The 25,681-nt window shown below is 40.7% G+C and overlaps 1 protein-coding gene and 1 pseudogene across 1 annotated transcript in view; one reads left to right on the top strand and one right to left on the bottom strand.

The window, feature by feature from the left end:
* The first annotated feature begins 255 nt into the window (after nucleotides 1–255).
* C1QTNF7 (C1q and TNF related 7) overlaps nucleotides 256–25,681 on the top strand; it is a 137,711-nt gene continuing 112,285 nt past the window's right edge. The window contains exon 1 of the mRNA XM_007128459.4: nucleotides 256–554. Coding sequence (XP_007128521.2) covers nucleotides 533–554 — 22 coding nt within the window. The 5' untranslated portion in view covers nucleotides 256–532. The remainder of the gene's footprint in view (nucleotides 555–25,681) is intronic.
* Nucleotides 24,742–25,323, bottom strand: LOC102982221 (peroxiredoxin-1-like; annotated as a pseudogene).

Here is a 25,681-nt window from a genome sequence, read left to right as displayed (position 1 = left end):
TTTTTGCTTCCAGTGAAGTGATACCACTTGGTCTTAAGGCATCACTTTAAAAGGCAAAAGCCACGTGAAGGAACACGGTGAGAAGAGCAATGCATAAAAGAGAGAAACAGAACTGTTTAGATATCTGAAACCCTTGCTTTTCATTTGCCTCAGCCTGAGGTTTGCAGAAGGACATCACCCACTCCCACTGATTCCTAACAAGAGTATATATTAAGCTCTTTGAAATGTGAGTATTATGGGAAGGATCACAGCTGCTTTAAATTATAGAAGTTGGCAAGTGCCTGGGAGGAGAGGGAGGTTTTTTAAACTGAGAAAGACAGTTGCAAAACTTTGCACAGCAGCATGAACTCCAAGCTTCAAAAGCATTCTCACGAGCAGACGGGCACTTTATTTTTCATCAAGTTTTTTTTTTGTGTTGTTTTGAAGCTGCTTTGAATGATAAACACATATTTCTGCTGTAAACTTTTTTAATGGTTTCTAAACTCATGGGACAACCAAAGCAAGAAAGCCTCATGATTTGGGGGAAGGTTTGATGTCAGCAATGCCTAGAAAAGGTAAGCTTCTATTTTCACTGCAGTTTTTCTCTCTTTGTTTTCCCTTCTATTTGGCCTTTGTCAACAATATTTACTGGAAAGACTTAAGACAGCTACTTGTAGAGAAATGGGGAACTTGTAGAAAGTATGTCAACAAATGATAAGTCAGAGGTCGGAAAACCACAGCTGTAGTGTTTTCTCCTACTTTCTATTCCGCTTGTCGCAGGAACAGCTGTGAACTATTTTTGACTGTATGAAAAATGCCATTTCTCTCAGAAAGTATGTGCAGATCTTCAAAATCTCCAATCTGATGTGCTTAGCTTTCACCAGTGTGGTGATGGGCTCATTTATTGCAAAGGTCAGATTACCTATGTTTTCTTATCCCATTGTATGCAGCTCAACTTCTGGAGCTATGATCTTTCTATTAACTCAGAAATCTTTCCCATGGAAGATTTTAACACCCTTCCAGAAGGTCTCTGAAGTGTGCTTACTCTGACTTCTTATAAACTTGTTTTACAGCCTATGTTTTTTAAAAGTTAAATAAATCGTTTGACTTTTCCTTTCGAGTGACATGAGAGGACCGTTATAGATATTGTGTCCTGGGCAGAGTGAAAAAGTTCAACTCAAAATCTGTGAAGTTTTCATTGACTGGCAATGCTCTCATCTGAATAGGGTGGCTGTGTCTCCTTGATTGTGCCTCAGAAACAGGTAGGGAGCAGAGAGCCTAAGACAGTCCTGGTTTTTCTATGGCTCATAGGAGAAGCATCCTGTGGTTTTAGGTGGAGGGGCAAGTAAATTTCTGCTGTGTCATTATTTCCTTGAGAAAGTCTCTGTTATCAGTGTTGCCATCTTTCTGAAGCAGAATTCCAGGTGCAAAAAACTAGATATGCACAGAGATCTGCGAATCCCCCCAGCAGGGTGCGATTTTATTAGAGCTCACATTCATTCTTCACACACACACGTACTCAGAAAGCCCTGTAGGTTTGCTGGAGCTTGAGTGGTTTGGGACATCTAAGCGACCTCATTCTGTGAAACCTGCTGCTGCAGAAACTCTAGCAACAAGCCAGTTAGGCCTGGGTGAGAAAGTGAGATGCTGCCCCGAAGACGTGGCTCTTGGGGTGCAAAGGGCTCTACCTGCTTTGTTGTACCAGCTGTTGATCTGTTTCTGGACTGTTTTTCCTTGTGTGTCAAATTCTGATGACATGAAGTGGACTACAGTGACTTCCCCTGCCTTCTGTGATCTCAGGGAAAGGAGAGAAATTCAGATCGGAGAGAAGGATGTGATTGTAGAAAACCCGAGAAGGCAGCTCCATCAACTCATGGCAAGGTCGCAGGGAGAAAGCATTACTTCCTTTCTCCATCCGCATTTGTGAATGGAGGAAGTGAGGGACCCCGCCTGCTGTTTCACTGTCTTGCTCCTTCCCAGACCCTCTCTGCTCTCCCTCTCTCCCTCCTGTTCTGTCCAAGCCAGCCATGCAACCTCAAGAAAGGGAACGGTGGGTTGGACAGACAAGATGATTAGCATCTCCTCCTCGTCCTCTTGGCCATTCCCAGGCCAGTTGGGGAAGCCCCCACCCTATGTGGAGGGGGGTCTCCAGGACCCCACCCCGTGACCTCATCGCAGGCAGCCGGAGAGCTGGGATGGCCAGGGGTTGCGTGGCGCCTGAGTGCGCCCTGGGGATGGGTGCGGCCACGAAATGCGCAGTGGCGTGAGGTGACTGCCAGGGATGGAGTGCGCACTTTCCATCTTGGGCTCCCATGGCAGCTGGCGGCATTTCTGGAAGCCAGACACTCCAGGCCCCGCCTCTGGGCCCGAGGAGGCCCCAAAGAGGACAAAAACAAAAAAGGAGGGAGGGAGATGCAAGAAGGAAGAGATATGGGGACATATGTGTATGTATAACGGATTCACTTCGTTATAAAGCAGAAACTAACACACCATTGTAAAGCAATTATACTCCAATAAAGATGTTAAAAAAAAAAAAAAAAAGGCAATTAGAGTTTCTAATGAAGCCCCAAGCCAGCTGACTCATCTGAGGCACAGCCACTGGGGGGCTTTGTGATGAAACCTGGACAGAGCCCTGGAAAGGACAGGTCAGGGTTGTCCCAGAAAGGACACTGATGATCAGCCCATTGTGACCTAATCGTGCCTCCTCACCTCAGAGAGGCTGAGAGAGAGGCAACATCTGCGAGGGACAAGGGAAGAGAGTATTAACTAATGAGCTGCCAGGGAGTGCAGGAGCCACGCTGTCTGAACCTGTAAAGAGTTTGAACCAGATTTAGCCCAGGTTGCCAGCTACAGCCTCATACCCCAAGTCTGTATATCAGGACCTGAGAATCCCCAGACTCCGGAATCAACCCCTAGGGCACCTGGGAAAAAGACACCATTGCAATTCAATAAACCTTAATTGTGTGTCTACTCAGTGCCAGAACCTTTATCAAGGCTCTTTGAACTTGACCCTTGACAGAGAGACCAAATGGTAACAGCCTGGAAAGTTCATGGCAAACACAAAGAGGGGCTTTGCAAATCAGCCTGCTGAAATCAGAGAGCTTCTAGTTGCATTTGAACTAGACCTTGGAGGAGGAGTAAACTATCATAGGAGAGACAAAAGGGTCAAGAGCATCCAGGCAGAAGCCAGGGAACAAAGGCACAGAGATGTAAAGGTCATGGCTGCTTCCCTGTGGGTGTTGAGACACTATTTCCCCAAGTGCATTTCAAGGAATACCAGTTTCATGGGTTATTAATAAGAGGATAACCAAAAGTATTTCCTGGACAGGCAAATTTGGGAAAGCGAAAAACTATACACCACAGAGGACCAGAACTCAGGCTCTCGGGTCACAAACATCTGACTTCAGATCCCTTCTCCACCCCTTAACTGCCATGTGAACTTGTACCCATTCAATCATCAGTTTCTTCATCTGTTAAGTGAGGATCATTATATACATTCTTATGGGGGCATTTTGAGGATTTAATTAGAGAATTCAGGAAAAGGGCCTACTATCAACGTGCCTGGCATATAAGAGCTCCATGAATTTTAGTTATTCTTACTAGCTATTAGATGCTGGTTTCTTTACTGCAGGAATTCTCACGTGTTTTAGTTCCTTAACATGTCCTCTGTCTCTCCATGAGTGGTCATTAGACTCTAATGTTTTCCAACTTGTTAGAATATGAAACCACTTCTTTTCCCCAGAGTATCTCACAAACCAGGCAACTTGGAATGCATGCTGGAAAATGATTGGGTTGGCCCAATGAGTTGAGTCTATATGGCCTTCAAGCCAATGACGTTTCCCGAGATTTAACTGAAATTTATCAGTCTCCACCAGTCACTTCACAAATTGTCTTCCATATTTCTATGAAACGAAAGCCCCCAAACTGGGATTCTCCTGTCAAAGGAAATTGACTTCTTTCTTAAAACTATTGTCAATTTTTAGAAGGAAGAGAAAAGTAACAGCAAAGCAAATTCTTGTCCGTCTTGGCTTTCACACCCAAAAGGCTAACCTCTGTCTATGGTTTGAGGGCCTGTGTATAGAGGGCAAAGCAAGGGCAAAAGCTAGGATAAAACATGATCCCACCTTCAAGGAGTCATCAATTGAGTGGAGAAAATAAAATGTGTGCTCTTATGTCCAAAATGCAAAATTAGGTTTACAAGGAAGGCTATAAGAGGGGTTCAAAGTGAATGGGAATTCAGAGGAAAGGAGACCTTGGGTCCCTGGAATAATCAGAGTAATAGGTAACATTCTTTGACATATACCAAGTGTAAGGAACTGTGCTAAGAGCTTTACAATATGATAACCCATGTGTACTTTATAAGGTTACAAGGTGGGTGTTGACTTGCCCATTTCACAGGTGAACAAACTGAGCCCTAGAGAAAAGCAGTAACCTGCCAGAAGTCTTCCAGGAAGTAAGGGGCAGAGTATGGTCTCAAACTCAAGTCCATGTGATGCTCTATATCCCTTACTAAGGAAAGACTCTTCAGAGGAGATAATGTGTCACTTGGCCTTGAAGAATGGATAAGGGTTAATGGGAGGGGAATTTTCAGGCAGTGAAAAGAATATCAACAAAAGCATGAAAGAGACCAATGTGGAGAGTAGCAGGAAAGCTGCCCTGATAGAACAGAGGGTGTGCATAGAAAGAAGAGGGAAATGAGCTCAAAAGACTTGGTTGGATCTTAAAAGTTTTCACCACAAGAACAAAAATTTATAAGTACGTTTGGTGATGGATGTTAACTAGACTTATTGTGGTGATTATTTCACAATATATACAATTACTGAATCATGTTGTACACCTGAAGTTAATATAATGTTATATGTCAATTGTATCTTAATTTAAAAATAGAAATAAAATTAAGAAAATTCTAAAAAAGAAAATGTAGGAAAATGCATTAAGCTAGAAAATGCTGGAAAATAGTGTTATATTGTTATAGAAATGTATAATGAATAAAAAGTTATGTTATTTTCTGGAAAAATAAAGAAAAAGACTTGGTTTAAAAAAAAAAAAAGACATGGTTGGAATCAGATCCTAGAAAGCCTTGAATGCCAAACCACAAAGTTTGGATATTTTTAATGGAGGAATCATTAAAACTTTGTAAACGAGAAAGTAACAAGAATGTAACTCCCTGGTGGTTCATTAGAATAATAATTTAAGATGATTAATCGGTCTGTACAGCAGGGGCAGAGACTAAATAAACCTCCAGTTAGGAAGCGATGTTTGTCCAGGTGGGAGACGGCAGTAATTGGTGCCACAGCAGCTAAGGGATGAAGATGCTCATTGGACCCAGTCTCCTAAACCTGCTACACCAAAGCCTTGACTGTCATAGTGGTCCTTCAAAACAACAACCCTGAGGCCTCACTAAATCCAGATTTAACCCTTAAGATGACAGGGGTTGGGAATGGAAGGTCCAAGAGGAGCTGGTTGACCTCTGAGAGCCTTCTCAGCTTTCAATCTCCATGGAGATAAACTCTAAGCACTTTTATGGAAATCACTAACCATACAGTTCCCTATTCCATCACCAGTTTCCAGACTTCATATCAAACAGGCATATTTCCCAAAGAACTTCAGGGTCTGCAAAATTTTTATGAGTTTACAGCTATGGCAATTACATAACAGTGGTAGCAGCACGCAGTGATTGGGGGAGAGTGTATTTTAATATATCCCTTCAGGGGAAATTTTTATTCATCTTCTTGGCTGTCTGCCTTTTGCAAAATTCAGCTGTCTACCTCTTGTGACTGAAAACTCTTCCTGCAGTGTGATACCACATCAGGATCTGGTGGTGCTTTGAAAGATAGTTATTCATGCAGGGCTCATATGACTTCCGCCAGTTCCCACATAGGGTGAGTTTCAGAGAGTAGGAGTGAATTCATCTTTAGATTTTCCAGTGCCTTACAGTTATAGTAGGTCTGAATACATCTACAAACACAGGTCTGCAAGAAATTTCATATTTTTCCATTTTATTTAATACAACTTAAATTTGATTCTAAGAGTTAGTGGAAGCAGGAACTTTACCTTCAGAAGTGATCAGGCTCCTACTCCCACAGATACCGATACCGGCGAGGTCTTCCTTCACATCATCTATGCCCACTTTTATAAATTGCCTGTCCCTTTGTTGTCTGTGGATTCTGCTTTCCAGCCCTGCTTGGGAACTGGCAGTCACTATCCAGCCAGGAACCTGGGGTCTGAGCAATCCTAGGCAGCCCTCCCCTCCGAGGTTTGGTCACACAGAGCGAGCATTTCCACTTCTCCCAGATCCACAATCCCTGACCCCCAGTCCCTCCAGGTCCGGGGAAATCTCCCATCAAAGGCCCTGCATTCTCCTCTTTCCCACCATATACTCTTGGGCTTGGAATTTCAGAAAAGAAAGGAAAAGATAATATTTTCAAGAAACTTCTGCTTTCTGCTCTGCCTATACGACCTTGAAACAAGGAAGTACAAAAAGCCAGGCAACATTCTTGGGATAAGTTGGGAGTGGAGAACACACACAAATAAATATTCCCTAAGTTATTTTGTTGCATACCCAATAGGTATTCAATATTGGTCAGTGGAATGCATGTCCTGATAACTGATGAAATGGCTTCTCCAAAGTTGCTCAGTTTGCCACAAGAGTTTAGTAGAGGCTTTTTATTAAGAACCTACTATGTGCCAGTACTTTACATGTACTTACTACGTGTCCCCATTTTTCAGATGAGAGAGGTGAGTCACTTATCCAATGTCCTGTGAGCACTAAGGGATGGAGTAGGTATTTAAAGTTGTTCCCACCTCTAAAACCCACACATTTTCCACCCTGCCACATGGACTCCTGGAAAGGATTCCTTATTCTCTAACAGAGCTCTGTTCTTGACTAATCCTTCAGTAGACATTTCCAGTTAACATTTTTAAAATTTATTTAATTGAAGTAAAGTTGATATACAATGTTGTGTTAATTTCTGCTGCAGAGCAAAGCGATTCAGTTATACATATATATATACATTTTTTCATATTCTTTTCCATTATGGTTTATCACAGGATATTGAGTATAGTTCCCTGTGCTATACAATAGGACCGTGTTGTTTATCCATCCGATATATAATACGTTGCATCTGCTAATCCCAAACTTCCAACCCATGCCTCCCACCCTCCTCCCGCTTGGCAACCACTAGGCTGTTTTCTATAACATTTGTTTTAAATAGAGATTTTTCCCACCATGAACATAGTGTGATTCTGTCTGACGTACTGATAATCTCATGGAATGGCTTTTTACCCCATCTCATCACTCATCTGCAAGGCAGCAGAGAGGGAGACTTAATCCCATTTGAAAGATTAGAACAAGGTAATGTGATTTGTCCAAGGCCACAGAGCTAGGAGGAAGCTCAAAGTCGAACATGCATTTGTCTGTCTCTGCCTCCAAGTCAAGGGGAAGAAGTTGGTCCTAATCAATCAAAAGCTAATTACAAACCAGTATTAAATATTTACACTTTTAGTACGTTCTCATACTACCGATAACAGAAAACCATAGCTGATGTCATTGCTTTAAAATGCATCCTTCCAGATGTACACTAATGATATTTGAGATCTGTCATTAAAACCTTAGCTGGTGGCCTTGCCACCTCAAAGCAGCTTATTCTCTTAAATTGGTAAGTGACTGTTTCAGTTTCTTTCTTGCATCATTCATCTCTTTAGAAAAGACTTCTTAGGAGTAATTTTGACTCCCAGCCACTCTAAAATCTAATTTAACATCAGTAGAATCTCAGTTTAGGGATTCTTTGAATTACCAATGCATTTTATCACAGGTGTTCATATCAGTTCCTCAGATCCTTAGCATCCCCTCTTTTCTTTCACAATAAAGACCATATTCCTTGGCATGGTCATAGGCGGGCTTTGCAAATCTGTCTCTTACCCACCTTCCTCATTCCCTGCACCCCTACTGCTCCCCTCCATATATCCATATACCCATGTACACCAAATACCACAGACTAGGTGGTTTAAATAACAGAAATATATTTTCTCACAGTTCTTGAAGCTAGAAGTTTAAGACCAAGGTGCCATAGGTTTGATCCCTTCTGAGGCCTCTCTCCTTGACTTGCAGATGGCTGCCTTCTCGCTGTGTCCTCATGTGGTTTTTCCTCTGTGCAGAGCATCCCTGGTATCTCTCTTTGTGTCCCAATTTCCTCTTCTTATAAGGATACCAGTCAGATTGGATTAAGGCCCATCCTCAGGGCCTCATTTGAACTTCATCACCCCTTTAAAAGTTGGTATCTCCAAATAGTCACATGGTAAGGTACTTCAACATGTGACTTTTGGGGAAGCCCAATTCAGTCCGGAACAACCCAAAAGCTATGCACAGTGAAGTCTTCACAGTTTCTCATGCATCCCTTTTCTCCATATGACATAGGTCTAAAGAATTGAGTCTATTCCCTTGTCTCTGTATAAATTATGTTGAGCCATATACAACTGCTGACCTTCAACCATTCTATTACCTACAAAAAATGGCAATTTAATATAATTCCAATATAATTTAGAGACTTAAAAACTCTCATTTCTTGAAAACAATTTACGTGTGGTGTCCTTATAATATTACAGAAATTGTTGGCTGTCCTCCGTTTGTCCTTGAGTCTGAGATAAAATGGTCTCCAAAAAGACTGAGAATATATCCACACTACAGACCCTACCTTCAGCTTCAACACCAGCCATAGCAAAAAAGCTCATACTTAATAAAGCAGCCTCTTCCATTAAAATACCACTGGTCACCAGAAAGTTCTTTCTTATGCCAGAATCTGGCTCTTTTTTAATGGTTCTCCCCTGGTCCTTGTTCTGTTTTTAGCAGTAGCAAGAAGTCCACTTCTTTCCTCTGGCTTCTTAAATATTTAAATACCATCACCACCTCCCTTCCTAACTCTCTCTAGGGTATCCCTGGACTTGCAAGGAGGAATTTCCCCAGACACTATGTGGTTCACCAAAAATATTCATGCCTCTTTTGAAATGACATCTATACCTGAACACCAGATACCGGATGAGTTTCACATCTAGTGCTAGCTCCATATCAATTTCCTGGGATGGGTAACGGCTACGCAGAGCCCTATATTGAGAAAAAATCTGAACCCAATCTAAGGTCAGCAGGAAAGAACGTAGAGTTTGATTAGTGATGCCTTAGGGAGGAGCAGATACTCTCCAGAGCTGCACTAACTACTACTCTGGATACTGTCGGACAGCCTAGGGCACAGGGGAGCTATTACTGTCTGTGATTTAAATACTCTGTTTTCCTTAATGCTAAATTTGCATCAGCTTTGCTAGTCAGCCAATCTCATAAAAACAACAACAACTAAGACACTCAGATTATTCTTTAACTTAGTTACAGCAAAGCCTATTTTCATCCGTGCTGTGGTGCTGCTTTTCTTCCTAGTTAACTAAAAAAATGAAGAATCTGGAATTGTGATCTCCTTGTGTGGCAGTTTCAGTCCTAACCCTTCCTGGTTGTGTGATTGTGGGCAAGTTATTTGAATGCCCTGAGCCTCTGTTCATCACTGAAAATAAGAACAATAAGTACCTACTCCAGTGGACCCATTGGTATCTTAAATAAGATATTATGTGAGAAAAATTTGCTAGTCAGAAGGTGAAACACAAATACTAGTTAATGTTAGGAGCCTGATAGTTTTGGCTGGCCAGCTAATTTTTGACCTCAGCCTCTTTGTCTTAGGGGATTTCTTCTCACTGGACAAACTGACGTCTAGTAGGGGATTAGAAACAAAAGTACAAGCAAGAGGAATGGACGCACACTAGACACTCAGTGAATGGACTTGCGCGTGAATGTAAACTCATCAAGGGAAAGAATTTCAGCCAAGATGAAAGTGTTTCCACCATGTTGTCAAAGCAAAATGATGAGTGAAATCCAGAGTGCCTCTCCCTGGTTGTTTTGATTATTCAAGGCCAAAGATGTTTGGTTTGGGATGATTTGTGCTTTCCATTTGCTTACACAAATCTACATTGCTGACCTAATGCTTTTGCCTGCGAAAGAAAATATACCCATTTCTCTGGGTGTTGTCAGCAACACATTAGCGTAGCTCTGCACCATATGCTTCATCAGGGGCGACAATCCTAAACCTGCAGGATCAAGCTGTTTTTCATGAATGAATAAGCATGTGGCAGAGACCCAGGAGGCCTGAAACCACACGCTCCACCTAACATGGGCAGTCACCACCTGCTCCAGTGGGGGTTGTCCAGGAGCAATATGACCCTATGGTGCCAGATCTTCAGATTTTTCAAGAAAATCCACATATCTGGATTTTTATGTGACATGTCCCGATTTTAAGAACACTTGCTGTGTTTCTGACCTATAGAAATGACAGTGTCATATGGTTCAACCTAATATCATCTAGAGACATAAAAACTGTTCCCATTTTCCTGCTATGTGGGAAACCTCAGGAGCCCTCACTCTTCAAAAAAAATTTTTTTTTTGTACACACACACACTATTAATAACAATAGCTAACAGAGAGCACTTCCTACACAGAGGTATAAATCTAGATAAACCCTCATTTAATCCTCCCAACACAGCTGTAAGGTTGGAACTATGTTTAATCCTATTTTACAAATGAGACCCAAAGCCCATCAGTTTTTAGTGACACATATGTACGTGAATACATGATCCCCTTACCAACAGAGCCGGGGTCCTTCTGTCTCTTGAATTTCAGGAAGAAAAGTAAAATGTATTTTACTGCCCATGTGCCCAGAGATGGGCAAGGTGGGGTGAACAGTGAGTCTCCTGGCCACTTCTGCTAACTTTAAATCTCCATATGCCTTGTGTTAGTCCACTAAGGCTGCCATAACAGGATAATACCACAGCCTGGGGGCTTAAACAACAGAAATTTATTTCCTTGTGGTTCTGGAGGATGGAATTCCAAGATCAAGGTGCCAACAGAGTTGGTTTCCAGCCAAAACTTTCTTTCTGGCTTGCAGATGGCCAGCTTCTCTCTATGTCTTCACATGTCAGAGAAAGAGAGAGAGAGAGAGAGAGAGAGAGATCTGGTGTGGTGTCTCTTCGTCTTCTTATTTTTTTATTTTATTTTATTTTTTCTAATATCTTTATTGGAGTATAATTGCTTTACAATGCTATGTTAGGTGCTGCTATATAACAAAGTGAATCAGCAATATCTATACATATATCCCCATATCTCCTCCCTCTTGCATCTCCCTTGTACCCTTCCTATCCCACCCCATAGGTGGACACAAAACACCGAGCTGATCTCCCTGTGCTATGTGGCTGCTTCCCACTAGCGATGGATTTTACCTTTGCTAGTGCATATATGTCCATGCCACTCTCCCAATTTGTCCCAGCTTACACTTCCCCATCCGCGTGTCCTCAAGTCCATTCTCTATGTCTGCATCATTATTCCTGTCCTGCCCCTAGGTTCTTCAGAACCATTTTTTTTAATTCCCCCACTAGCGATCGATTTTACCTTTGCTAGTGCATATATGTCCATGCCACTCTCCCAATTTGTCCCAGCTTACACTTCCCCATCCGCGTGTCCTCAAGTCCATTCTCTATGTCTGCATCATTATTCCTGTCCTGCCCCTAGGTTCTTCAGAACCATTTTTTTTAATTCCATATATATGTGTTAGCATACAGAATTTGTTTTTCTCTTTCTTACTTATTTAACTCTCTATGACAGACTCTAGGTCCATCCACACCACATATAACTGAATTTTGGTTCTTTTTATGGCTGAATAATATTCCATTGTATATATGTGCCACATCTTCTTTATCCATTCATCTGTCGATGGGCACTTAGGTTGCTTCCATGTACTGCTTATTATAAATAGAGCTGCAGTAAACATTGTGGTACATGACTCTTTTTGAATTATGGTTTTCTCAGGGTATATGCCCAGTAGTGGGATTGCTGCATTGTATGGTAGTTCTATTTTTACTTTTTTAGGAACCTCCATACTGTTCTCCAAAGTGGCTGTATCAATTTACATTCCCACCAACAGTGCAAGAGGGTTCCCTTTTCTCCACACCTCTCCAGCATTTATTGTTTGTAGAATTTTTGATGATGGGCATTCTGACTGGTGTGAGGTGATAACTCATTATAGTTTTGATTTGCACTTCTCTAATGATTACTGATGTTGAGCATTCTTTCATGTGTTTGTTGCCAATCTGTGTATCTTCTTTGGAAAAATGTCTGTTTAGGTCTTCTGCCCATTTTTGAATTGGGTTGTTTGTTTTTTTGATATTGAGCTGCATGAGCTGCTTGTAAATTTTGGAGATTAATCCTTTGTCAGTTGCTTCATTTGAGAATATTTTCTCCCATTCTGAGGGTTGTCTTTTCATCTTCTTTATGGTTTCCTTTGATGTGCAAAAGCTTTTAAGTTGCATTAGGTCCCAATTGTTTTTTTTTGTTTACATTTCTATTTCTCTAGGAGGTGGGTCAAAAAGATTCTTGCTGTGATTTATGTCATAGAGTGTTCTGCCTATGTTTTCCCCTAAGAGTTTACACTGTCTGGCCTTACATGTAAGTCTTTAATCCATTTTGAGTATATTTTTGTGTATGGTGTTACAGTGTGTTCTAATTTCATTCTTTTACTTGTAGCTGTCCAGTTTTCCCAACACCACTTATTGAAGAGGCTGTCTTTTCTCCATTGTATATTCCTGACTCCTTTATCAAAAATAAGGTGACCATATGTGTGTGGGTATATCTCTGGGCTTTCTATCCTGTTCCATTGATCTATATTTCTGCTTTTGTGCCAGTACCATACTGTCTTGATTACTGTAGCTTTGTCATATAGTCTGAAGTCCAGGAGCCTAATTCCTCCAGCTCCATTTTCCTTTCTCAAGATTGCTTTGGCTATTCGGGGTCTTTTGTGTTTCCATACAAATTGTGAAATTGTTTGTTCTAGTGCTGTGAAATATGCCACTGGTGGCTTGATAGGGATTGAATTGAATCTGTAGATTGCTTTGGGTAGTGTAGTCATTTTCACAATGTTGATTCTTCCAATCCGACAACATGGTCTATCCCTCCATCTGTTTGTATCATCTATAATTTCTTTCATCAGTGTCTTATAGTTTTCTACATACAGGTCTTTTTTCTCCTTAGGTAGGTTTATTCCTAGGTATTTTATTCTTTTTGTTGCAGTGGTAAAAGGGAGTGTTTCCTTAATTTCTCCTTCAGATATTTCATCATTTGTGTATAGGAATGCAAGAGATTTCTGTGCATTAATTTTGTATCCTGCTACTTTACCAAATTCACTGATTAGCTCTAGTAGTCTTCTGGTAGCATTTTTAGGATTCTCTATGTATATATCATGTCATCTGCAAACAGTGACAGTTTTACTTCTTCTTTTCCAATTTGGATTCTTTTTATTTCTTTTTCTTCTCTGATTGCTGTGGCTAAAACTTCCAAAACTATGTTGAATAATAGTGGTGATAGTGGGGACCCTTGTCTTGTTCCTCTGGTTTTGGTATCAGGGTGATGGTGGTCTCATAGAATGAGTTTGGGAGTGTTCCTCCCTCTGCTATATCTTGGAAGATTTTGAGAAGGATAGGCGTTAGCTCTTCTCTAAATGTTTGATAGACTTCACCTGTGAAGCCATTTGGTCCTGGGCTTTTGTTTGTTGGAAGATTTTTAATCACTGTCTCAATATCAGTGTTTGTGAATGGACTGTTTATATTTTCTATTTCTTCCTGGTTCAGTCCCAGAAGGTTGTGCTTTTCTAAGAATTTGTCCATTTCTTCCAGGTTGTCCATTTTATTGGCATACAGTTTCTTGTAGTAATCTCTCATGATCCTTTGTAGTTCTGTAGTGTTGGTTGTTACTTCTCCTTTTCATTTATCAGTCTATTGATTTGAGTCTTCTCTCTTTTTTCTTGATGAGTCTGGCTAATGGTTTATCAAGTTTGCTTATCTTCTCAAAGAACCAGATTTTAGTTTTATTGATCTTTGCTGTTGTTTCCTTCATTTTTTTTTTTTTGCATTTATTTCTGATCTGATCTTTATGATTTCCTTCCTTCTGCTAATTTTGAGGATTTTTTGTTCTTCTTTCTCTAATTGCTTTAGCAGTAAGGTTAGATTGTTTATTTGAGATGTTTCTTGTTTCTTGAGGTAGCATTGTATTGCTATAATGTTCCCTCTTACAAATGCTTTTGCCGCATCCCATAGGTTTTAGATCGTCGTGTTTTCATTGTCATTTGTTTCTAGGTATTTTTTGATTTCCTATTTGATTTCTTCAGTGATCTCTTGGTTATTAAGTAGTGTATTCTTTAGCATCCATGTGTTTGTATTTTTTACAGTTTTTTTTCCTGTAATTGATATCTAGTCTAGAGTGTTGTGGTCGGAAAAGATACTTGATATGATTTCAATTTCTTAAATTTACCAAGACTTCCTTTGTGACCCAAGATATGATCTATCCTGGAGAATGTTCCACGAGCACTTGAGAAGAAGGTGTATTCTGTTGTGTTTGGATGGAATATCCTATAAATATCAATTAAGTTCCTCTTGTTTAATGTATCATTTAAAGCTTGTGTTTCCTTATTTATTTTCACTTTGGATGATCTGTTCATTGGTGTAAGTGGGGTGTTAAAGTCCCCTACTATGATTGTGTTATGGTCAATTTCCTCTTTTATGGCTGTTAGCATTTGCCTTATATATTGAGGTGCTCCTATGTTGGGTGCATAAATATTTACAATTGTTATATCTTCCTCTTGGTTTGATCCACCGATCATTAGGTAATGTCCTTCTTTGTCTCTTATAATAGTCTTTATTTTAAAGTCTATTTGTCTGATATGAGACTTGCTACTCCAGCTTTCTTTTGATTTCCATTTGCATGAATATCTTTTTCCATCCCCTCACTTTCAGTCTTTATGTGTCGATAGGTCTGAAGTGGGTCTCTTGTAGACAGCATATGTACAGGTCTTGTTTTTGTTCCCAGAAAGCCAGTCTATATCTTTTGGTTGGATCGTTTAATCCATTTACGTTTAAGGTAATTATCGATATGTATTGTTCTATTACCATTTTCTTAATTGTTATGGTTTTGTTTTTGTAGGTCACTTTCTTCTCTTGTGTATCCCACTTAGAGAAGTTCCTTTAGCATTCGTTGTAGAGCTGGTTTGGTAGTGCTGAATTCTCTTAGCTTTTGCTTGTCTGTAAAGGTTTTAATTTCTCTGTTGAATCTGAGTAGGATCCTTCCTGGGTAGAGTAATCTTGGTTGTAGGTTTTTCCCTTTCATCACTTTAAATATGTCCTGCCACTCCCTTCTGGCTTGCAGAGTTTCTGCTGAAAGATCAGCTCTTAACCTTATGGGGATTCCCTTTTATGTTATTTGTTGTTTTTCCCTTGCTGCTTTTAATATTTTTTCTTTGTATGTAATTTTGGTAGTTTGATTAATATGTGTCTTGGCATGTTTCTCCTTGGATTTAGCCTGTATGGGACTCTGTGCTTCCTGGACTAGATTAACTATTTCTTTTCCCATATTAGGGAAGTTTTCAACTATAATCTCTTCAAATATTTTCTCAGTCCCTTTCTTTTTCTCTTCTTCTCTGGGACTCCTTTAATTCAAATGTTGGTGCATTTAATGTTGTCCCAGAAGTCTCTGAAACTGTCCTCCATTCTTTTCATTCTTTTTTTTTTATTCTGCTCTGCAGTAGTTATTTCCACTATTTTATTTTCCAGGTCACTTATCCGTTTTTCTCCCTCAGTTATTCTGCTATTGGTTCGTTCTAGAGAATTTTTAATTTCATTTATTGTGTTTTCATCGTTGTTTGTTTGCTCTTGAGTTCTTCTAGGTCCTTATTAAACGTTTCCTGTATTTTCTCCTTTTTATTTCCAAGATTTTGGATCATCTTTACTATCTTTACTCTGAATTCTTTTTTACCTAGACTGCCTATTTCCTCTTCATTTGTTTGGTCTGGTGGGTTTTCACCTTGCTCCTTCATCTGCTGTGTGTTTCTCTGTCTTCTCATTTTGCTTAACTTACTGTGTTTGGGGTCTCCTTTTCCCAGGCTGCAGGTTTTAGTTCCCATTGTTTTTTGTGTCTGCCCCCAGTGGGTACGGTTGGTTCAGCAGGTTGATTAGGCTTCCTGGTAGAGGGGACTGGTGCCTGTGCTCTGGTGGATGAGGCTGGATGTTGTCTTTCTGGTGGGCAGGACAGCATCTGGTGTTGTGTTTTGTGGTGTCTGTAACCTTATTATGATTTTAGACAGCCTCTCTTCTAATGGGTGTGTTTGTGTTTCTTTCTAGCAGGACAGGAACACAATCTCTTCCTCTTCTTATAAGGATACATGTCCTTTAGGATCAGGGCCCCACCCTCATGACCTCATTTAACCTTAATTACCTCCTTAAAGGTCCTACCTCCAAATATAGTCACATTGAGGATTGGGGCTTTGACCTCTGCATTTGGGAGGTGGGGACACAATTAAGTCCTTCTCACCCAACCTCTTCTACAGATAATCAGCCTCTCCTGCCTTTTCTCTTTTCCACCCTTACCCTTAGACTTCCCACCCAGCCCACGCCATTCAGCCATTTCTCTCTTTCTACCCTATTCTTTGTGTCCTTCAGTTCATTATTCTACACAGCTTCTCTTTTCTCACTTTCTTTAAGCTCCTCTTCATGCATTCTCCTCCTATTTCTCTCTTCCTCTACTTTCTCAACCTTTCTCTTTCATCCCAACCATCACCTTCTCCAGAGTCCTCTCCCCTCTCATCATTTTCCTCTTGTCCCCTTCTCCACAACAACCCCTGAAGTCTAAATTCTGTTTTTTGTTTGTTCATCTTTACACTTCATACCCTGTAGGATGTACACCCCCATAACTGGAGTGCCCCAAGCAGTGCCTGGTACATAGTACCAACCTCATAAGTGTCAGAATGCCCCTTTTACACAGGATTTGAGGCAAGTTAAAAGAAATGTGCAAAATGAAGCAGTTTAAGTGGAAATTAAAAAGTCAAAGCCCTGAGGCAAAAGGGAAACAAAATATGTGAACCACAAGACCCAATTTGGTTACTGTGATTGAGTGTGAAATTTCACTTCCTGGCAGCCAAACGCAGAGTCCTTTCAGACTTAAAGTGACCCATGTATTCTCTGGTGTGCTGGGGTAAAGTACTGGAGGAGAAGAAATGAATTCCTTTCCTCTTGCCCTGACCTGGGCAACTGTTTTCTCCATATCTTGGAGCAACTGTTTTCTCCATATCTCAGCTTTCTTTTCAACAGTTAATTAATCTCTCACTGGCTATCCAGTGCTGTATTGTGTTAAAAGCTCACTCAAATCCTATTTAGAATATTGTTTTGTGTAGTAAAGAATGCAAATCTTATAATGAAGGCAATTTTTAGTTGAAGGCATTGCTAGGAGGTTGCTAAAGGAAATCCACAGTATTGTCAGTGTCGTGTCAAATCCAGAACTCACAAAGCAGAGCCAGCGATATTTTATTTGTAGACAATCAACTAGAATGTATAAATTATTACTAGCAGATGATTATAATTCCAAATCCCTAACACTAATAAAAGGAAATCCAGAGCATCTTGATAAGAAATTTTTTGTTTTTGTTTTATTCCTGGAAGTCAGTAGAACAGCAGTTATATGTGGTTATATTAGTCTCAAGATACTTAATTTGCTGACCTTAGTATTTCAGAAAAAAATTTGTATGTATTATATTTGTGGGAAACAAAAATAATGGTTTGAGATTTTTATCAAATATGGAGAGTAGTTATGTATATAAAAAAAAGTTTACTGAATGTTGGTTCAAGCAACAGCTGTGAAGTTCATGGGAGAAAAATATCAGATAAAGGAAAGAAGGAAGGGAGGAAGGGAGGGGAGGAGGAAGGGAGGGGAGAAGGAAGGAGGAAGGAAATGTTTCTCTGAATCTTTTTCTACTTTCCCCTACAGATACTCAGTTTCCTCATCTTCCCTTACATTGTACTCTTTCCTCTTTTCTGTCACTGTCACCTTCCCTCTGAAGCCTGCAGAGAAACCTGTATCTCCATCTCAGACTACTCCCTCTCCATGAAAACCTAGTCCTTTATTTTCAACACTTTCTCCTGAACATAGAAATGTAACCATCATCACAGATTTTCTGTATTGTTACTGACTCAGCCATTATCCCAAAATATGCCTAAGTCTATCACTGTTATATTAGACTCTGGACACCACATGCCAATAGGGCCATTGTCAGGTAGAGGTAGCTTGTGTGACCAGAGGATGAGAAGTATTAAAACTAAAGCACACAAACAAGGATTGCAACGTCCTACCCTGGAGATGGGAAAACTAATGGGAGATGTGAGTATGATTTCAGGTATTTGAATATCTCCCTCAAGTAGGACTTTGGAAGCAATTCTCCAAGATTTGGCATCAATTACTTAGGATTCTAATCCAGAGAGGATGTGACCCGAGTTAAAAATCACAGTTTTGTCATTTTTCTAGCCTTGTGTCCTTGGGGAACTAACTCTGCCCATCTGCATTTCTTTGATGTAAAAAACGAGGATAATAGTATGCATCTTACTGAGGTTGTTATGAGGATATACCATGGTGCTCAATCAGTCATAGTTAAGATTAATATTCCTGGTACTTCTGTTGAAATGCAATAGAAGAGAAAGCATTAGCTACACAGGGTTATTGTTTGGATCATAAAGCATAAGATTTTCTTTCCTTCCTTCCTTCCTTCCTTTCCTCATTCTTTCCCCATCATATCCAGCCATACCTTGAACCAGCATTTGGTAAGTTTTCTGATTAACCACAAGTGGCAGATTTCCTTTAGCAACACCATAGCAAAAACTCTAACTATAAATTGCCTTAACTGCAACGCTTGCATCCTTTACTACAGAAAAACACACTGTAAGAACAGGATTTGAGGAAGACCCCAAAAGAAATTCAGAAGATGTGAAACAGAGCTTTGCAATATTATATAAATAAAAGAGAGAGTCTTAGCTGTGGTTCTCAACCCTAGCTGCACCTTAATCAACAAGGGAGCTTTGAAAAAACCTAAAGCCCAGTTTGCACCTCAGACCATTACATCAGAATCCCTGATGTTGAGATCCAGGCGTAAATAATTTTTAAAGCCCCCCAGGTGATTCTAATATACAGCCAAGGTTGAGAACTGCTGTTTTAGAGAAAGTTACTAGCCAATGGTGTGGAAAGCTGCAGAGTTGACGAGGCTGGATGTGTACACACTGGTGTGAGCACATCGATAATTTTCTAAACTCTAGAGAGACTTTTCAGGAGAGTTGTGGGAACAGAAATCAGGCTTAAAAGGAAGGAGTGAGTGGCTAGGAAGAGTCTACAGCAGGCTTAGCTTAATCCTTCAACAAATATGGTGGAACCCAGAAGGGAAGAGTGAGGAAGACCGCGTGAGGAGTTAGCAAAAGCAAAACAAGTTATTTCTAGAATATGGGAGACCTAAACATATTTGAACCAAAGCTGAGTCTACCACATCTTGTACACTTCCAAATTAAATTTGGGGAAATAGTGAAAAAATGTTTGCACTGATCAAATAGATTTCATCTTGATGATTTCAGATACATCACAGGCTCTTGACCAATTATGTCCTCTGCTTTATGTCTCACAACTCCTTTCATTTCAACTGTCATTTGTTCCATTTTCTGCTGTGTGTCAAATATGTCACTTGATGGCCACTCTTAATCCTCACAAAATCCTGTAAAGTGGCTGCCTCCCATTTTACAGATGAGGAAACTTTTCAGATGAGGAAATAAGATTCAGGGAGAACCCATGGTTTGTTCAGAGTTAATAAGTGACAAAACCAAGATTCGAACTTGAGTCTCTATGACCCCATAGCCCACAGTCTTTCTACCCTGCCCCCGTGCCTCCAGATAAAGCACAAATTCAATCCTTGGAGAGTTGCGTGCTTCCTTCAAAATCTGCAAAATGACAAAACTATGCTGTGAAAGGTGGTGTCTTGGCTCCAGGACCTCTGGATGAAATGAATGAAAAAGTGAAAATGTATCAGAGGCTGCAGAAGGGCTTGAACAAGGTACAAAGCATTTCAGAGAGAGGTGGGCATGAGGTCTGTCATCATTGACACAGTTGCCCAGGAAGATAGCAGAGGGACAGCCAGAATTGAGGATTGCCCACAGCAGACACTAACCTGAAAACACTCCATGTGCAAGTGCAGCAGGGTTTGGACAGCAATGGTCATTCTCAACATCGTTCCTCTCTGCAATCTGCCCATGCCTTCCCCCTTCCCTGGACTTATCATCCTTGCTGACTTCTGCCTGCCACATCATCCAACTTGTGCCAGCTCATTTGACCATCTTCTCTTGCTCAAACTGAATCTCCACGTCCCTTGGTTACCCCTGAAAACGGATCAGTACCCATTTTCAAGCAATATTTTCCTCCTAGTACGTCCAGGTATATAGGGTCCAGAGGGCTGTTTGATTTCTGGGATGTTAGCTTAGAGGAGAATGAAATTTGATAAAAAAGTATGAGTTCCAAATAGCTGCATCATCTGTGTCAAAGAGATGATTTCCATTTGGGCTGCCGCCTGTAGATATTATTATCAGTTATCCCTTATACTCAGATGGGGGAGTGAGCAAAATATTTTTCCTTCCAATCAGAAGGCCTGGAAATTGCTGATGCAATGTCCACATGAAAGAGCCAGAGATATTTTGTGTTGCCTTTTAAAAACATATTTTAATATTATATTTTAAAAGAAGCTGGTCAGCAAGTTCATTCCAGGACAAGTTTTAGACTCTTTGAGAATCAAGTTGGGTAAGAACATAACAGAGACTGTTTAGTTTGAACAGAAAAATTACCAACATGCCCATAAAAGGAAGGATCGGCTGAACATTTTCTTTTGGTTCTTATTTTCAGATTTTCTTCAAAAATTAGTCTAATAAAAATTCAAGAGAAGCCATGCAATACACCTATGAAATACAAACACTTCAGGTAGAGCTTGTGTCTCAGACCAAAATCAGTCCAGGGAACATGTGGTAATTTGGACAAGATTCCTGTCTGTGATGTCCCAGATTAATTACAAAATTCATCAGAAAGAAAGCTGGGTCATTTGCTAAGTGCCAATTTTGTGTCTGGCATGTGCCTAACACATGCCAGACACAATAATGGATAAACATTATCTCATTCAGTCCTCCCACTTACCCCTTCAGAATGGTAACCCCATTTACCAAAAGAGAAAAAGAAGGAGAAAATGTGGCAAGTGTATGGATAAGATATGAATTGAAGCACAAATTGAGACTACCATTTATCCAAATTGTGTTTGAATCAGTGAATGAATGACTCTTAGAAGGTAACAAAAAAGATTATATTATATACTGAGTTGATAAGCCTTGTATTCATTTCAACACTTGGAAACAAGAAGCCGATGTTTTGTGTGAGTCTAAAGCTTCAGTCAAGGGACATCCCAATATTCATGGATCTCCATGAAGAAGCACCACCATCTCCTCCTCCTCCACAGCAGTTTTTGTGGTCAGCTAGTTAAGTGAACTTAATTCTCATCACAATGTACTTTCCAACTAGGGAAAATGAGAATCAGAATTCTTAAACATCAAAAGAGAGAAGGTTGGACTGGGTCTTGAAAGGATACAGACCCACACACCCAGTGGAGGATAGAAAAAAAAAAAAAAAAAAAAAAGATTTGCTGATGGAGTCCTTGGTGAAGGCCAAGTATCCCTGTTTGATCAGAGAAGAATGTTCCAGAAGGAAAGTAGTGAGATGAAAGCTAGATAAGGGTTGGAGAATGTTCAAACCGTGAAGGACACAGAATACAGGAGAGGTAATTTTGACTTTATTTTCAAGGAACTGGGAACACATCAAAGGCTTTTGAGTGAGGGAGACAAGAAGGAAATAGAGTTTTAGAAGGATTAAGCTGGCCATGGCTTGGAAGAGCGACTGGAAGTGGGGAGACCAGCTGGGGGACTTTTCTCAGAAGAATTCCATGACACTCAAGGCCATGGCTGTCGGGAGGTTCTGCATGCCATTTTGCCTGTGCTGTGTGCTGTTTGGATGAGGCGGGCATCTTTAGGCTGTTTGTGTTCTGTCCAATGGGCTCCCATGGAACAGCCTAATTCCTGTGGCCTTTGATGTGGAAATGTCATCCTGACAGTAAGTGAATTCCAGGAACTCTTCCAGCAGAGAACACCTACTAAAGAAGGGGGCCCCCACTACCAGGATGTTGACCTTAGGAAGCAAGGAGATGGTGATGAGAAGCAAGCTGCTTGCGGGAAAAAAATGTGCTTGCCTCTTAGAGAATTGTTCCCAATACCCTAGAACACAAATTTAAACTACGGCCCCAAAGCAGGAATGGCAGAATGTGAAGGGCTCACTTGAACTTCACACTTAAAGAACAATTTTCCACAGAGACATTGTTGCCTCACCCCACCCCTGCTCTGCACCGCTGGATCCTCGCTTTTATCAGAGCAATCTCCAGAGTCCATTGCATTAGGAACATCCTAACCAGACCTTGCTTTTCGCGGGTAGTGGGTCTGTGAATAATTCAAGAAGACAGTGTAGGAGAAGAGGCTGGAGAAATAAGATTGCATCTCAGCTCACTTAGACATCTGATCTTGGGCAAATTCCTTTGGCTGCAGAACAGTCATAAAAGCATGAGGATGAGATGAAATAATATAGATTACAGCATTATACTCAAAGTAAGGGGCTGACTACAGAGGTCAGCATGATCATAAATCAGTGCCTCCAGAGCCAGGCAGGAAATGCAAATGAATGCAATGGGCTGAGTGAAGACCTGAAAACCAGAGCTTCCACGTTCTGGTACCAGTTTCTCGGCCACCCTCAATTTACTTCCCAATGTTTAAATAATAGCAACTAATTCAGATCACCTGTTAAACCCCAAACAAAACAGTGGATCAAATTCGGCTGCCAGTTTGCAGACGTGGACTGGCTGCTTGAAAACTGTTAACGCTCAAACCCCAGTTCTGCGACTTTCTAGCTGTGTGTGTTAGACACGTCTCACACCTTCTCAGAAGCTTACTTTTCTCATCAAAGAAATGTGGATAAGAAGGGCAATGTAGAGAGCGGTGCTGGAGATTAACTGAGATCAGGTGGTCCGGGCTCAGCAATCTGGAGGTTGGAGCTGGGAGATGGAAGCCCCCTGCTCTGCCAGACATTAACCCTTTAGTTACTGGTCTGCAGAGAAATCTGCTGGGTGGGAGATTGGCACAACAGCTTTCACCAAAGTCCTTCATACATTTTTCAATCTTCTTAATGCTCAGTAAGTGTCAAGAGTTATTTTTATTAACTGAAGTATAGCTGATTTACAATGTTGTGTTAGTTTCTGGTGTATAGCAGTTATACATATATTTTTTTTTCAGATTCTTTTCCATCATAGGTTGTCACAAGATATTGAATATAGTTCCCTGTGCAATACAGTAGGTTCTTCTTGTTTATCTATTTTATATATAGTAGTGTGTATATGTTAATCCCAAACTCCTAATTATCCATCCCCCACTTTCCTCTTTTTTTTTTTTTTTCGGCTAGACAAGACTTTTATTGGGTACAAGATGATCATTTTTGATAAAGAATTATAGTAGAGATCTTAAATGAAGATAACAAGGCTCAAAGAAGTTTGGTCAAAAGACCAAAGCAGATCCAGACTTGCCACCTGCCTTGGAATGTGGGATTATTACCTGTTACCATTTCTCTGCAGGGCTTCAAGATGCTACTTGTTACAGGGCTTAAGAAGCAACTATCCCCTAAATAACGGTACCTGCCTCAGAGGGTTATTATGGAGACTGAATAAATAAGAAATAGTGCCTGGCATATAATAAGCTATTATTGAAGGCCCCGGGAATCCTTGTCTGAATATTGGAGGGGTAGGTAGGCTGGGGCAGCCGTGTCTGGAAGGTGTCTAGAAGGGCACCACATGATATACAGAAGGATTCTCAGTCCTAAATCTGCCTTAGCTTCAAGAGCCCAGGAGAAATCCACCTTTGCCCCACTGACAACCCTCCCTCAGGACAATGATATGAGGACAAGAAAGAACTACCCTTAAATCAAGGATAGAAACCCAGGGAGGCCACGAGGTGCTCAGCACTGTGCTTTTGACACAGAAAGCCCTACCCTATGAACACCAGTGCTTGTGTTTGTCTCCCCCTCCCTCTTTTAGTTCCAAAGCTACTGAAGCCTATATCTCTGATCTTTTACAGAACCAGTACCAGGCATTTATCAGAAGAGGCCAAGCTTCAGGTTTTCATACCGCCCTCCCAGTAGTATAAAAGTAAATGTCAGTAATCTCATTGGGCTCTTAACCTGCAACCCAGCCTATAGCATAAATTGCAGTGCCTTGGCCAATACTGTAGTAGGTCTTGCTCTTCTCCAGATATGGTGAAATGAAACACCTTGCTTCAGGTCCATTCCCTGTATCTACTTGCATTTCCCCTCAATATAATTTCCTGATTCTGAGGCACTCTCACACCTCATTTTCCCCTAAAGAGGGAAAGCAAAAAGTAAATTCCTCTTACACTCAAAGGCTAATGTCCCTCTAAAATGAAGAATCAACAAGGTCTCAGCTCAAGTTTAATAAAACTACAAAAGACCAAAAGTGATACCCTACAACTATACACATCAGTTTGCCTGCCGCATAATACAGCTCAGGCCATTCCCTCCAGAGGAGGAAAGGCTGGCCTCCCCAACCCCTGCAGGAAAGGCCTGTCCTGACCCACACCACATCTGGGCTGAGTGTAATGTCTGTGTTTTAAGCATGACAATAGTACAAAAGACAATAGTTTTGTTCTCATGGCCACCTACTGCAGCCTGGCCCTAAAATGGCCCAGTGCTCACTTCTGCTTAGAGAAACATTCTTTGCTGTTCTGGACATCAGGCTTGATGGTATCACTGCCAGGCTTGCAGCCAGCTGGGCATACTTCCCCATGTTTGTTAGTAAACTAGAAGGCCTGAACTAGTCTCAGTGTCTCATCCACAGAACGGCCAACAGGAAGGTCATTTATGGTAATCTGTCTAAGGATACCTTTTATCATCAATAATAAAAAGGCCCCTGAATGAGATGCCTTCATTGGCCTTTAAGACCCCATAGTCCTGAGCAATGATGCGCTTGGGGTCTGAATATCAAGGGAATGTTCATGGGTCCCAGTCCTCCTTGTTTCTTGGGTGACAGAAGTGAGAATCCACAGAAGCACCAATCACTTGGCAGTTGAGTTTCTTAAATTCTTCCGACCTATCACTGAAAGCAATGATCTCCATGGGGCACACAAAGGTGGAGTCAAGAGGGTAAAAGAAGAACACAACATATTTTCCTTTGTAGTCAGATAGGCTGATATCTTTGAACTGACCATCTGGCATTACAGCAGTTGCTTTAAACGGGGGGCATGGTGCCTAATTTTGGCATTTCCTGAAGACATATTGCTATCAGCAGTTCTCACAGACAAACCACAGAGGACAGTCAGGAAGGAGACATGCCCCCTTTCCTCCTTGGTAACCATAAATTTGTTTTCTGTGTCTGTGAGTCTGTTTTTGTTTTGTAAATAAGTTCATTTGTATCAGTTTTTTAGATTCCACATATAAGTGATATCATATGATATTTGTCTTTCTCTGTCAGACTTACCTCACTTAGTATGATAATCTCTAGTTCCATCCATGTTGCTGCAAATGGCATTATTTCATTCTTTTTTATGGCTGAGGAATATTCCATTGTATATATATATAGACCACCTCTTCCTTATCCATGCATCTGTTGATGGACACTTGGGTTGCTTTCAA

The sequence above is a fragment of the Physeter macrocephalus genome, chromosome 7 (assembly GCF_002837175.3).
Source record: "Physeter macrocephalus isolate SW-GA chromosome 7, ASM283717v5, whole genome shotgun sequence".
NCBI classification, from domain to species: domain Eukaryota; kingdom Metazoa; phylum Chordata; class Mammalia; order Artiodactyla; family Physeteridae; genus Physeter; species Physeter macrocephalus.
The sequence above is the reverse complement of the archived record's forward strand: the minus strand, read 5'-3'. Positions and strand labels throughout refer to the sequence as shown.